Raw genomic sequence first — 13751 nt, 5'->3', positions numbered from 1 at the left:
GCAGCTCTCAAGTGTGGCGGCTGCTTCCTTCCTGAGCCCCTCAAGGTCTGCCTCTGGGTCCTGCAGGTGCAGCCTGGACTCTCTGTTCTGTCTTAAATGCTTCCAGCTGAAGGTTGTGCTTCATCAGCGGGAGATAAAAAAGCCATCACTCACTGCAAAGGAAGGGTCAAGGATGGAGCGATTGCCACACTGCTGCTTTGGCCACTTGTGGGGAGCGTGGGGGAGGTGTGCAAAGGGGGGTGTTGGGGCTGGACTTGGTGGATACAGCAGCAGCGGAGATGGAGGCAGTTTAGAAGAAGGCACATAGTGGTTCTTAAAAGTATAAAATGCAGATTTGTAGCCCTCATCCTCAGACACTGCAGATTTAATGGGTCTAGAATTGAGGCTCAGAAACCTCCGTTTAAGAAACATTTCCCACGTGACTGCCATGCAGCTATTCTGTGGACTACACGCTATACTTTGAGCAACACTGTTCCAGGGAACGGGCCAGGCTCTCTGCTGAGACAGTCTAGCGAGTCAAAGCTGGCGGAGGCTGTCTGGCCCCCGTTCTTACAGGTGAGGGGCCCGAAGTGCAGAGAGAGATGACTTGTGTAAGGTCAAACAGCTGGTAGGTGGCAGAGCTGGCACACAGCGCCAGTCCTTGGGACACTTCGTGTGTTCCCCTCTTCGTTTATATAAGCAGCCCTTACCAAAGCCGCAGTCTGAGTGAGTTCGCCCCTGAGTGCTTTGCGCCGGAGCAGAGCTGGGGGCGAGAGTAGCCCTGGGCCTGGGCCACACCCCGCGCCCTGCCGCACACTTGTCCCCAGCAACTTTGGCTGCAAGCCGTGCCATGAGGCTCAGCATGTGCAGAGAGGTTGAAAAGACAGGGCTTTGGGGTGCTCACCCCGGTCTGTGCATTTTGGGGGCCCCGTGGTGCTAAGCACGGACTCATGAGGCCGCAGGGGTGCCACTGCAGTGCCCACGCTGTTGCCCAGGCACAGTGAGGCAAATCCCCTGTGAGCCTGCAGCTGGCCTCTGATGAAAGTTCCCTTTAGGAGTGGCTTGAGGCTGCTTTAAAGCCAGAGTCACCTGGCAAGAACATTGAGAGTAGACAGCAGCACACTAGATCTGCCCCTGGCCCAGGCCCTGCCTCCTGGGTGAGAGTGCTGTGTCCTGTCACCACTGCCCAGAGACAGAGGGAAAGCCTAGAAATGGGCAGAGCAGCAGGGCCCCATGTGCTTACACCACCTCCCTCACTCCAGACAGGGTGGAAGGGACAGGAGATGCTCAAGCAGGCCTGGTGTTTGGAGCCCATACAGAGCGGGGCGAGCCCCACACCCCATCTCAACCCTGGTGAAGCGGCGGGAGGGGTCCCAGCCATTCTTTAGGTCCCCGCAGCCCCTTCCCTGCGAAGCCTCCCTTGAGCACCCCAGTCTTCTGCAGCGGCTTGTTCCTGTGACTTCCTGGACAGGCAGATGTCAGGTTCTGATGGAGTGGCTTGTGTGCGCGTGCTCATCTCTGTGGGACTGTTCCCTCCCAGGCAGGCGTCAAGCCCACTCCGCTCAGAGCCCGCCCAGCGTCGGCTCCAGCGGGACACAGGGTGCACTCTCGCTCCTTCTCTACTGAGTGACCACCTGGGAAGCCACTAGGGGTGCAGGTGCACATTTTGACTCAGGAAACCCGCCTGTGGGCATTGCTTCCTGCCCTCGAAGAGTCCCTCCGGAGAGGCCTTGGTGCCTCTGTTGGACTCCAGCCTGTGCCCAGGCCCTTCTTCCTGAGGGAAGGTGCAGAGGGTAGAAGCAGCAGGGCAGGCTGGAGTGCCACGACCCCCAGCCTCTCCTGTCCACTGCAGCACTCGGCACACGTGCACCCTCATGCACATGGGTGCCTGAGCGTGCCTGTCCTCAGCCAAAGTGGCAGGGAGGGGGTTATTACGGGCCAGGCCAGGCCGATGATGATAGCGTTCAAGGTCCTGCTGTTGCCATCCTGTGGAGAATTATGGTTCTGAGAGGGGAGGAGGTGGAGCGGGGAAACTGGGGACTGAGGCACGCGGCTGCTGCTGATGTCAGAGGCTGCCACTGACTCATGGAGGGTGCTGGGTGACCTCCCCCAGGGCCAAGGCTCTCTTCCGCATCCCTCCCAGGCTGAATGGCTGGTTAACTCTTGCTGTCCCTCTGAGCAGGAAGGGGGGAGACAGAGAGGTCCGGGAATTTCCTCTGGTTCTAGAAGTCATCAGTATCTGGCTCTGCTTTTTGATGAGGGAAGATCCTCCAAGGAAGGAGACCAGATGGACACAGCAGGCCAGGAGGGAGAATAAGAGAGCTCAGGCAGCGTGCAGTGCTGGAGGGGCGGGCCAGGGCAGGGCAGGGAGGGAGGGAGGCAGGGCTCCAGAGCAGAAGAGGGGCCTCCACTTGACCCCTCACTCAGCCGTCCTTCCCTGACTGTCCACTGTGAGCTCTACACTATGACCATGTGAGTTGAACCATATGACCAGCACGGACAGCTGTAGAGCAGATGAGGTGTTCTGGAAGTACTGAAGGTGGGAGTGTTAGGGAAGGCTTCTGGGAGAGAGTGACACTCGAGTTGATGAGCTTAGCCGGGTTGAAGAGGGGGACCTTGAGCTTGTCTGGGCTTCGGCTCAGGAGAGGTACTGCAGCACCTGTCTCTTGGCTTTCTGACCTGGTAGTGTTGGGGGGCTACAAGCCCAAGTGGGGAAAGCACAGGTCTTGTGTTCAAACAGACCTTCCATCCTGTCCCACCACTCAGCCTTAGGACTGTCAGCAGCTCACTTCTGTGTGAAGTGAGCTTTCTCCCTTACCTGTAGATAGGAGTATGTTTTTCTTTTTCTAATCTTCTCAGGGTTGTTATTGTTCTTATATTTTAGCTGGCTGGCCAGTAAGGGGATCCACACCTTTGACCTCATTGCCTTGGTGTTATCAGCACCATGCTCTAATCAAGTGAGCTAACCGGCCAGCCCCCTCTCACCCTCTCAGGGTTGTTATAAGGTTTAAATGAGGTAACAATATATCAAGAGCCCACAGATGAAGTCCAGACCTCTTCCTATGATCTCGAGCCCTCCAAATGCTCACTTTGGATTTCTTCCCCAGCAGAACTCTGCACCCTGAGGTGCCTGTGGCCATCCCCCGTGTGTACCTACTTCTCCACCTGCAAGCACTCGTGAAGCAGTTTCTTGCCCTCATTAACCAGGGGACCCTTGGAGGGGTGATGTGCAAGATGGGGATGGGCACTGCCTGGAGGGCAGTTAGAACAGGCAGAAGTGTATCTTTACTGCCAGCAACCCTGACACGTGCCCCTCCCCTCACCCCCTAACCCCGTGTTCCCACGGGGTACTTTTTCAGACATTTTTACACCAATTATCTCCAGACTCTTCATACCTGGAGGGCTGTGGCCTACAGTGAAGTCTGCCTCGACAATAGGGGAACATCTCCATATTCAATGTAAGGATCTCTACTAATTACCCAACTCCTGGTTGCTCAGTGTGTCCAGCTCTCCTCACCTTTTGGTGCCCTACTGGTCTCTGAAGCATCATGGTTTGCCAGGCATCATTCTAGATGCTGGGGATACAAGAGTGAACAAGACAGACAAAAATCCCATCCTTAAGGGTTTACATCCTAGTGGGGGAGGGGAGCAGGCAGTACACAGTAAAATTTATGTCAGGTAGTAATATTTGCCAGGGTGAAGGATAAAGCTGGAAAGGAAATAGGTGGGGGTAAAGGTAGGGATGATGTTTTAAAGAGGTAGTCGAGGGGACTAGATGGTTGCTCAGTTGGTTACAGTGCAGTGTTATAACGCCAAGGTTGAAGGTTCAGATTCCCGTATCTGCCAGCCACCAAAAAAATAAATAAAGTAGTAGTCAAGGGAGGTGAAATTTGAGCAGAAATCGCAAGATAGTAAGGGAAGGATTCATGCAGATATCTGCGAAAAAATCGTGTTCTAAGCACAGAAAATAACAAATTCATCCCCATCCAGAAGAGGTGATTTTCAGGGGTTGAGATGAAATATATGAGAATGAACATGAACTTTTTTCTTTACTACTTGCAATAAGCATATAGAATTTTACTACAAACAGAGGTAGTGTTTTTCACATTTCTAACAGCTATCCACAGTAACAAATATATTTTATATTGCCAGTACCTGCATACATGCATATAAGTTCCACACGTCCTAAGTTTATTACATATGAGGCACTCTGTTTTCTATTCTATCACAACTAAAAAATAAATTCTGGTTATAATCCACTAAATTCATTTCAAGATCTAGTAGGTTGCAACCTGGGTTTAAATGAGGTTAGTCATGCTCGGCCGCACTGGCAAAAACCTTCCCTCTCCTGGATTTAACAGTCATGATAACAGGTTGCATGTCATCTTAAGAACTCAGAGCATTGGTAGAGCATGTGTGCATGTGAGCTTGCATGTGTCACAGGAGATATTCCTGCTTAGCTCACATTCACTCCAGGGTGACAACTTGGACTACTCTCCTGCTACTCGTTCCTTATGAGTGGCATTGGCTTAGTTTTCCTCAAGCTTAAAGCTGGAGGGTTGGTCCAGTATTAAAGCATCAGCCTGCAGCATCTACAACCAGAGCTCCTTCATACGTCACTGGGAATGCTGCCTCCTATACGGGAAAGGGAGTGGGCTGGAGCTCACCTTGCAGCAGCCTTTTGAAAGGTGAGAAAAAATGTCTCAGAGACACACACACACACACACACACACACACACACACACACACACACACACACGAAGGTACTTCAAAAAGTTCATGGAAGGGCCGGCCCGGTGGCGCACTGGAGAGTGCGCCGCGTGGGAGCGCAGCAGCGCTCCCGCCGAGGGTTCGGATCCCATGTGGAGACCAGTTCCCGCTCACTGGCTGAGCGTGGGGCAGGCGCAACACTGAGGGTTGCGATCCCATTGCCGGTCCCCGGTACGGGCGCAACACCGAGGGTTGTGATCCCGTTACCGGTCAGTAAAAAAAGACAAAAAGGAAAAAGATTTTTAAAAAAAAGTTCATGGAAAAGTAGAATTAAAAAATATGAATCTTTCCATGAACTTTTTGAAGTACCCTTGTATAGGGGTGTGTCTGTGTGTATATATACACATAATTATATACATATTTCTTTTTGGGGTGGACAGTGGGGAGCTGTTGCATTAACTGCTTCTCCATATATACAAATACTATATATATGGTATTTTCCTTCCAGGTACGATTCCTGGGGTCTTTCTTTTTGGCCCCTTTCGACTTTAGAGACAACGGGGCCTATTTCTTGAGCTGTGCAGTGCTGCCATGAATCTCATGTACTGATCCAAGACTAGAGGGTGTGAACTGCCCATGGCAGTGGCATTAGTTCTCTTCTGCCTGGTGTGCCTGCTCTGCCCGCTGGCCTGCACCCTCTGCTGTCTGCACTGCACTCCATTTTTGTATGAGGAAAATGAGACTACTTTCCAACCTTCTTCACCTGTGTAATACCACAGGATTTGCCCTGTAGTGGCTTCCCTTAGAAGCCTCCACAATGAGCAAATGATGGTATTTGGTTCTAAGTATCCAGGGCCCATTGGGCGTTTATCAGAGCTGGGGAGGGGAGCAGATAATGTGGTTTAAACTTAGCTGAGAGCATGCAATCTCAGAAGGTCAAGGGCCAAGGGAGGGGGAAAAGGAACAGTTAGAAGAGTAAGAGGCATCCTGCTTTGCTCTATTTCAGAATGAAGATGGCCAGAAAAGGGGCTTTGGTACATCTTATTTTTCTGTTTTGAAAGTAGCCTCATGGGAACCCCAACTGGAAAAAACTATTAAAGATAAAACAAAAGTATGAATTGGGATTGATCCTGAAGTCTAATAATAATAGTAGAAGAGAGTTTCAGCATTGACGTAGGAAAAAAGCACCATTAGATCTCAGTATCTGTAAAGACCAGGCTGGGCAAAGCGGGGGGCAGCCATTGTGCTGAGCAGCCTGGGGAGGAAGCAGATGGTCTAGATAGTTTCAGCCTTTGGGCCTGATTCTTCCTGGCTGCTGCCTATATGATAAAAGTCTAAAGCAACACATTATGCATAATAATTGAAACCTTACTATGGCTTGGAAAGACAACAGATTTAAGTGTTCTTAACTTATTATGGCAGTTAAGTCCCTTTTCCTCTCTTTCAACATGAGAGCAAATCATAACTTTTGTTATTACATTTGGAATTCTGTTTGATGGATGTCAGAAAGACACTGTAGTGAATCCGCATCTCTTGAAGGAGGTGTCGCATGTTCTGGAACAGTGGGGCTCAAAAAACATACATTTTGTCATCTTGCTGACCCTTAAAGGGTGTCTTATGTAGTCAGATAGTGAGACATGTTTTTCAGAAGTTGGTGATGTGTTTCTTCCCCTTTGTGTGGGCAGTTAATAACACTGTGTCTATTAAACAGATTATAGGCAATACACTAGATAGATCATGAAGTACAACTGTTTCTCCATAAATTATCTACTGTACAGTCAACCCAATGATGAATAATAGTTCAGAAGTCAAATAGTTTACAGGTACTTGGGGCAGTTTTAAAAACACTGAGCTCATAAAATGTTAAGTATATTTAATACTATAAAATAATTCACATACAAACTAGATACAAATATCTTATGAAAAGAACATCTTTGCTCAACAGACTATAAAAAGGAAATATCTGGAATAATTATAGTTATTACTGAGAATCAGAGAGGAGGACTGACTTACTCAAGCCTAACATGCCAATGAGCCAATTTTATACTAACTACTAGTTTAGTCTACTCTCTACTAAGCCACACTACTTCCTGTTATACTTACTATGCAGTCACTACTCAACAATCACACCAACAAAGTGGCATCACTATAAGTTGTCAGTCACTACAACTCCATTTATGCTCCTTTTTGATGATCAGAGCACAAGAGGCTCAAGCACTAGAAAAGCTAACTAAAGGGGCCCATTGCTAAATTTGACTGGCTTAAAAAGCAAAAAAGAAAAAAAATTTCTTCCTAAGTAGTCAGCTACTTGGACTGGTGATGAAGGGGGGATCCCAGTGTGTGGGGTGCCTTTGCTCTCAGAGGTACCCTTCTCAGAGGAAAAACTTAATATTTCCTGTTCATTAGAGGCAACTCAAACTTGGTAAAGAACATGACAGTTTTGAGGCTCATATTTTATTTACAAGTAAATAAAATTACAAGTAAATGAAGACTGTCCCCTGTAAACTCTAATTTGGGATAAGAAAAACAGTATTAAGAAATAGTTGCTGGACCCACAGTGACGTGTAAAAGGAATCCATGCCACTGTTTCTTTAAACAATGATCTTGTTACTTAAAAAACAGCAAAAATAAAAAACCATATGATTTCTTCATGTTGCATAGGTGAAAGAATTAAAAATAAAAATGACTTTTCATAACTCTGCAGTCCTGGACAAATGTGTGAGGTGACCAGGACGTCACTTTCATTTGGCAGTGACAGGCCTTGCTCTCCAAGAGCAGTAGCCTCTGAGCAAAAGACTTAGTACTCATCCAGTGTGTCTGCTCGAGGAATGGAGAGGCCTCGGTCCTTCAGAGCCTGAGTCTTCAGCCTCTCTGCCTCCAGCCTGGCCTGCTGTTCCACCCTTTGCTCTTCCAGGATTTCTTCAATGGACACTTGCTGCAGGGGCGTGTCACTCTCCTTCTCCAAGTCCTGCAAAACAAGCAGGTTGGAAAAACTTCACCTGAAGACCAAGAATAAAAACATTACAGACCTAAAGGCAAAAAGATTCCCATGTCAGGCTCAGATTCTTTTTCATAACTGTGACCGGGCTGAAATATCCTTCTCCTGGGGATGGAAGTTTTTTCAAGAAACGGCTGGAACTCTACTACAGGATACTTACTGTGACTATGGTAATAGGGATCGGTATCAGTGTGTATAACAAATCTTTAGGTTATTCAAAATCCTACATTAGTCAGGATTAACTTTCTTATCAGTCAAGGATTAACTTTCTTAAAAAAAAAAAAAAAATAGGAGGCCGGCCCATGGCTCACTTGGTAGAGTGTGGTGCTGATAACACCAAGGCCACGGGTTCGGATCCTATATAGGGATGGCCGATTTGCTCACTGGCTGAGCGTGGTGTCGACAACACCAAGCCAAGGGTTGAGACCCCCTGACCGGTCATCTTTTAAAAAAAAAAAAAAAATAGGAGGCCGGCCCATGGCTCACTTGGTAGAGTGTGGTGCTGATAACCCCAAGGCCACGGGTTCGGATCCTATATAGGGATGGCCGATTTGCTCACTGGCTGAGCGTGGTGTCGACAACACCAAGCCAAGGGTTGAGACCCCCTGACCGGTCATCTTTTAAAAAAAAAAAAAAATAGGGCTGATTATAGACATCTATCTCCTCAACTGTAGAGAATCCAAGAGAGAAATTACTGAGGCCAAGAAGCTTGAGATAAGTTGTGTGTTTTTACTTTATCAAAGTCAACTTAAGTTCTGGGGGTGGTTTCTCAGTAAGAAGGAAGAGAACACCGACTCAAATTTGTACCACCACCCCTTCCACCTCTTTAAAGACAATAAACCATCCCTGTGGCATTAATTGGGATTCTCTAAATTATAACACATGACTCTTTTCCCTTCTGTGGAAACAAGTCTTCTAGAGAAAACCTCAGCAGACCGGTTAGGTTATTAAAACACTGTGGCCTCAATATATTTATTTCTTCACCATTTTAACTTTAAAATTTTTGTTTAATAAAAATTTTTTTCTTTTTCCTTATTTCAGAAATACATGCTCATTGTAGGAAATTTAGAAAATAGACAAGCAAAAAAAGCTTAAAAGTTATCCATAATTCCAGTATGGAGGATTGTTTTGGTGAATATCCTTACAGTTTTTTTAGGTATATATTGATTTAAAAAAAACTCACAATGTTAATATTGACTGTAATTTGTTTTTTTTTCCATTTAAGGTGGCAAAATATGCTTAATATTTTTATTTTTGAAAACCTTATAAACATTTGATAACCAATTTCATAATGCAGAACAACCTTGCTATAAAATTATAACACTATCCACAGATTCGGTTTATTCTCTTTAAAATGAACATACAGGTGGTATTATATGTTTTTATAACATGGTAAGCCTACACAAAGTATTCCTGTTTCTCATCCTCTTTTATAACTTTCAATTATAAAGTTTGGGAGGGCACTGATACATACACCAGTTCTTCAGATGTTCCAGCCTGGACACTAATCATAACACATACTGCCAAGGTCTCAGAACCCACAGGCAGTGGCATTATCGGATGAAGAATTCTCACTCAAGAGGGGATGAAAGCCACACAAATTACATAAGCAAGCCCTGCCCTGGCTCAACAGTTAGCAGCACCCAGCAAAATATATATCACCATTTAACACCTGCCTTCACAACCCATGGGTAGCAGCTGAAGGGAAGATATGTTCTTAGCTTAGTGTACTGCCTCTTGGCTTTTCACTATATTATTGATGTGGTTATGATGTGGTTGCTTCCCAACAATCAGTCTTATTACCTAAGGCTGTGTGCATGATCATCCTTGAAGCAGAATCCAGGGACTTCTAAGGCAATGTAATGTTTATAGAATCTAAATGGTTTCCGGGTATGAGTTTCCCTGGGGTTGGTACATGATATCTTCAAAGTTTCTGTTGATTCATATAACCACGTAAGCATTTCTGAACCATGTTTCTCTAGTGGTACCACTGTAAAACTTTCAAACCATAACATAAAAAAAGTACTTTTCCTCACAAAAGGGATCCCAGGAAACAACGAATCTACAAGAACAAACACACACTCACTTCTTTCTCTGCACATACACATACATCTACACAGATGCACCTCTGTGCCATTATCACTAGTACAGAAAGCACGTCTGTTGTGTTTACTACTATAACACTGAAGCAGAGTATGTATAAATATTTTAGGTCTTTTCTCCTGATATCAAAGTAATATGCTTCCTCTTTAAAAATTAGATTTACTGCCAGCTGCCAAATAAATAAATAAATAAATTCAGGAAAGTAATTTAAAAAGTCACCCATAATCCCATCATCCAGACACGGGTTGCTCCCTTTAATATACTGGCAGACCTCTTTACAGTCATTCACTCTACCCTCTGCCCCTCAGGTACTAGGGTGCTTTATTTCAACCTTTACTTAATACAAGGAGATGACAATTTCTGCTGCTTCAACATGCAAAAAATGATAAACTAAACCAAAAGTACCAAGCATTAAAGTATTTCATAAGTAAAAAAAGGTATTTCATACATTTCACAGGAGTATGTGGGCAGTATTGATAGTATTGATTGGTCATTTCTAGCTGAATGTTTCCAACATGAGATCTCTGAATCAACCCGACACTGGCAGAATTCACTCCTTACTTTCTGAAGTGGCTTACTATTAAAAATAGCTATGAACTAAACCACTCTTCTCAAAGACTTCTGTAAACTAATTTAAGGAGTGGCTAGGTACTGGGAAACTTCATTGAAAACATTAAAAAAAAAAAAAAACAGGAAAAAAATTAAGCAAACGTCAAAGTTTTTTGTAAGGAACAGGAAAACTGTGTTGTGAACGTTCAGCCCTTAACTTCAACTCATTTTGAAGGGATTTTGGTTTTCCTGACAAACTTAACAATCAGAAGCAACAGGGTCAGGTCAAAGGTTTAAATAAGATACTTTAAAAAAATGTCTGGGTGCTTCTAATAGTTATATACATAGCATAGTTTTCTAATAGTTTTGCACATAAATATGCATTTATGTACATATATGTGTATGTATGTACGTACACACACATACACAAAGGTCTACAGCAGTAATACTTCAAAAGATTTGATTTAACCTTTCACCTGCCAGCTGGTCTTTCTGGCACAGACACACTGGTATGTCCTCCCTGGGCTGTGAGCTAAGGATCCTAGTGAAACTGAGCTCCATTCTCAGGACAGGTAACAGAAAGGCTCCTACAGCCATTCTTTCCCCACTGAAAAACACGAATATCCCATCGTATATGCACTGTGTCCTTCCCTCAAATATTGTCATAACCAATTGTTTCAATGACTGCAAAATATTCTATCATATATAAATCATACTTTAGAAATCAAGCTTTTTCAATTTTCTGCTATTAGAGAGAACAGAAATAATATATTAATGAACACATTTGTATAGAACAGAATTTTTTATGGTAACAGGTAAAACCAATGAAATTTGTGTCAGTGGGATCAAAATCTTAAAAATGACAAAAAGCACTGAAACAAAGTTAATTATTCTCTGTGGCTTCCCTTTTACAACCATAGCTTGCCTAAGTTAATTCGGTGGTTGCCTGTGAGAAGCTGGATGAAATTGGAAAATATTTTTATTCTTCTTGAAAAGACAAAAAGAAACCTAACTAGCACAAATATCAAGATCCATAGCAGCTTAACGGTTTTCACTTACTATTTCTCCTAGTAGGACCACATTTTCTCCTCTGACCACAAAAATCCCTCGAGGAATATCTCCATACTTTCTGCCCACGTGAATGCGTTCCACAGTCTGATGCAGCACTAAGTTAGCTGTAAGTGCATAAGGAAGAAACAAAGATGTTTAGTTCAAATTAGCGGGTAGAGGTCCACAACTCAACTCATCAGTTATTTTGAGTAGAAAAGATTTAGCTTAAACATGATTTTAAAACTTTCTATTTCTAGGAAAAGCTAAAATTTCAAATAATATTCTGTTTCACTGACTAAGACATAACACTTAGGAGACTTTTCAACAACTACCAACTGAGAGAGTATTTGGGAATATGTTGTGCTAATACATGAATGATGGTAGGGATAAGTTAAGAGAAGTAAATTTCTCTTATTAGTTAATTGCTAATATCAACATAGCCACAAGAAAATATAAATGAATAGGGAACTTGGAAAACTTGAGTGCAAACAACTGCAGAGATTAAAACTGGTTTTTGGAAGGAAACTGTTTTTCTTTGTTGTGTAGGTATATGTATGTGATTATTTACTGAAGATATAACTTGGTTCCAGTACTTAGGATTCATTTAAACCAACATCCATGGATCACGGAACAGTAAAAACCTTTTTTTTTTTTTTTACCTTGCCAGATAACCATACCTGGTAAAATGAGAATAAACTCAATATTTACTAGTTATCCCTCAAATTACTCGATGGGCTGGCTGGTTAGCTCAGGTGGTTAGAGCACAGCCTTGTAACGCCAAGGTCAAGGGTTTAGTTCCCTACCCTGGCCAGCAAAAAAAAAAAAAAAAAAAAAGTACACTGACGAATAATTAGAACTGAACCCAGTGCTCTAACTGAACTAACTAGCTAGCCCTCTCTGATGAATTTTACTTAAGATTTGGAATCCTAATCTGTTAAGAGTAATTATTTTTCTTCTCTCAATTAGAAATAGTCTTATTTGAAATAAAGCAGAAATCTATACTTGTATATTCTATAATTCTTATAACCGTTTCAATTATGTTATTTTTCCTCATGGCCAAATCTAGTGACCTAGCAGATGTCCAACAGATGTGGACACGAACTGAGAAATTCCTTGAAACAGAAGGAAAAATAGATCTCTTACTTTAGAAAAATGCAGAGTGTAAAATAAAGACTGAGACTCCTAAGTGGATGTACTCTGATGTATCCCTGTATGTAAAATATTGAGCTTAAAGGTGTAGTCCCTAAAAAACTTTGGGAAATGCCTTCTACCCAATTTTCATTGGACAGGGATGGATTAACTTCAGTGCAGGAACTGCTTTAAAGAGCAGATGCACCCAAACCAATGTACAAATGAGTCCCTTTTCCGTGGACTGAGTTTATTTCTATCATTTGGCTCCCTCTAATGGGGGAAATAAAAAAATAGTCTAGAACATTGTAATCACATGTTCTAGCAAAAACTAGTTTTAGAAAGACTAGCTTGTAAATATACAGGCTTTTGTATATAATTATAATATAGAAAACCATGATGTACTCACTTAAAACAGTTCTATCATGCAAGACACGTGAAAAAGGTGCAGATAAATAAATTTCTATATGAAATAAAACAAAAAATGCAATGAGAAGCTCTTATTTTCCACAGTATGAGAACGAAAAGTCCAGAATTATTACATACCAAATTGATCAATGCTTCTTAGAAAGCCTATAAGTGTCCTTCCATCTCGAAGCAGGACCAAGTGCTTTTCTGGGGAGAGGAGAAAAGATCTTTACAATGAAAACTGTCAGCTTTAGAGAGTTTAGAGGATAATAATAATTAAGTTAATAGCAATAGCAATTTGAGCTGTACCACTTCCTTTTCTGATATATATAAGGTGCGGTTCATTGGAGGGAGAACCATGGCAGCCTAGGATTTAGATTAGGTCAGTGGTGAAAAAAAAATGACAGTAGTGCAGCAGAGTGGGAAAAGAACAGGGTGGAGCCCAGGTACCTGACTGACTGGCTCTAGACACTGATGTTTGGAGGTCTGATACGGATTGTATCCCTCAAGTTTTATGTATCAGTAGCTTGATCCCCTCTGTGACTGTTAAGAGGGTGGGAAATCCTATTATGGTCATTGAAAGGTGGTGCCTTGAAGATGTGATTAGATTCTGAGGACCATGCCTAGTGAATGGATTAAAAACGGTGGTCATGGGCACGGTTCTGAGGGCTTTCAAAGGAGAGCAGTGAAACTCTGTGCTCTGCCACTTTCTGCCATGTGAGACCCCTGCATTGCTGTAAAGCCACCACCGAAGAAGGCCCTCACCATAAGTGCTCCCTGGACTGGACTTCCCAGCCTCTGAAACTGTAAACAATAAATTTTGTTT

The 13751-nt window shown here is 43.5% G+C and overlaps 1 protein-coding gene across 1 annotated transcript in view; it reads right to left on the bottom strand.

Annotated features, from left to right (window-relative positions):
* Positions 1-7163: 7163 nt before the first annotated feature.
* Positions 7164-13751, bottom strand: part of LSM1 (LSM1, U6 small nuclear RNA associated) — a 19109-nt gene continuing 12521 nt past the window's right edge. The window contains exons 2-4 of the mRNA XM_008590785.1: positions 13064-13132; positions 11399-11514; positions 7164-7657 (exon numbers count right to left, since the gene is read on the bottom strand). Coding sequence (XP_008589007.1) covers positions 7487-7657; positions 11399-11514; positions 13064-13132 — 356 coding nt within the window. The 3' untranslated portion in view covers positions 7164-7486. The remainder of the gene's footprint in view (positions 7658-11398; positions 11515-13063; positions 13133-13751) is intronic.

Source organism: Galeopterus variegatus, unplaced genomic scaffold (genome assembly GCF_000696425.1).
Source record: "Galeopterus variegatus unplaced genomic scaffold, G_variegatus-3.0.2 Scaffold6371, whole genome shotgun sequence".
Lineage (NCBI taxonomy): Eukaryota > Metazoa > Chordata > Mammalia > Dermoptera > Cynocephalidae > Galeopterus > Galeopterus variegatus.
The sequence above is the reverse complement of the archived record's forward strand: the minus strand, read 5'-3'. Positions and strand labels throughout refer to the sequence as shown.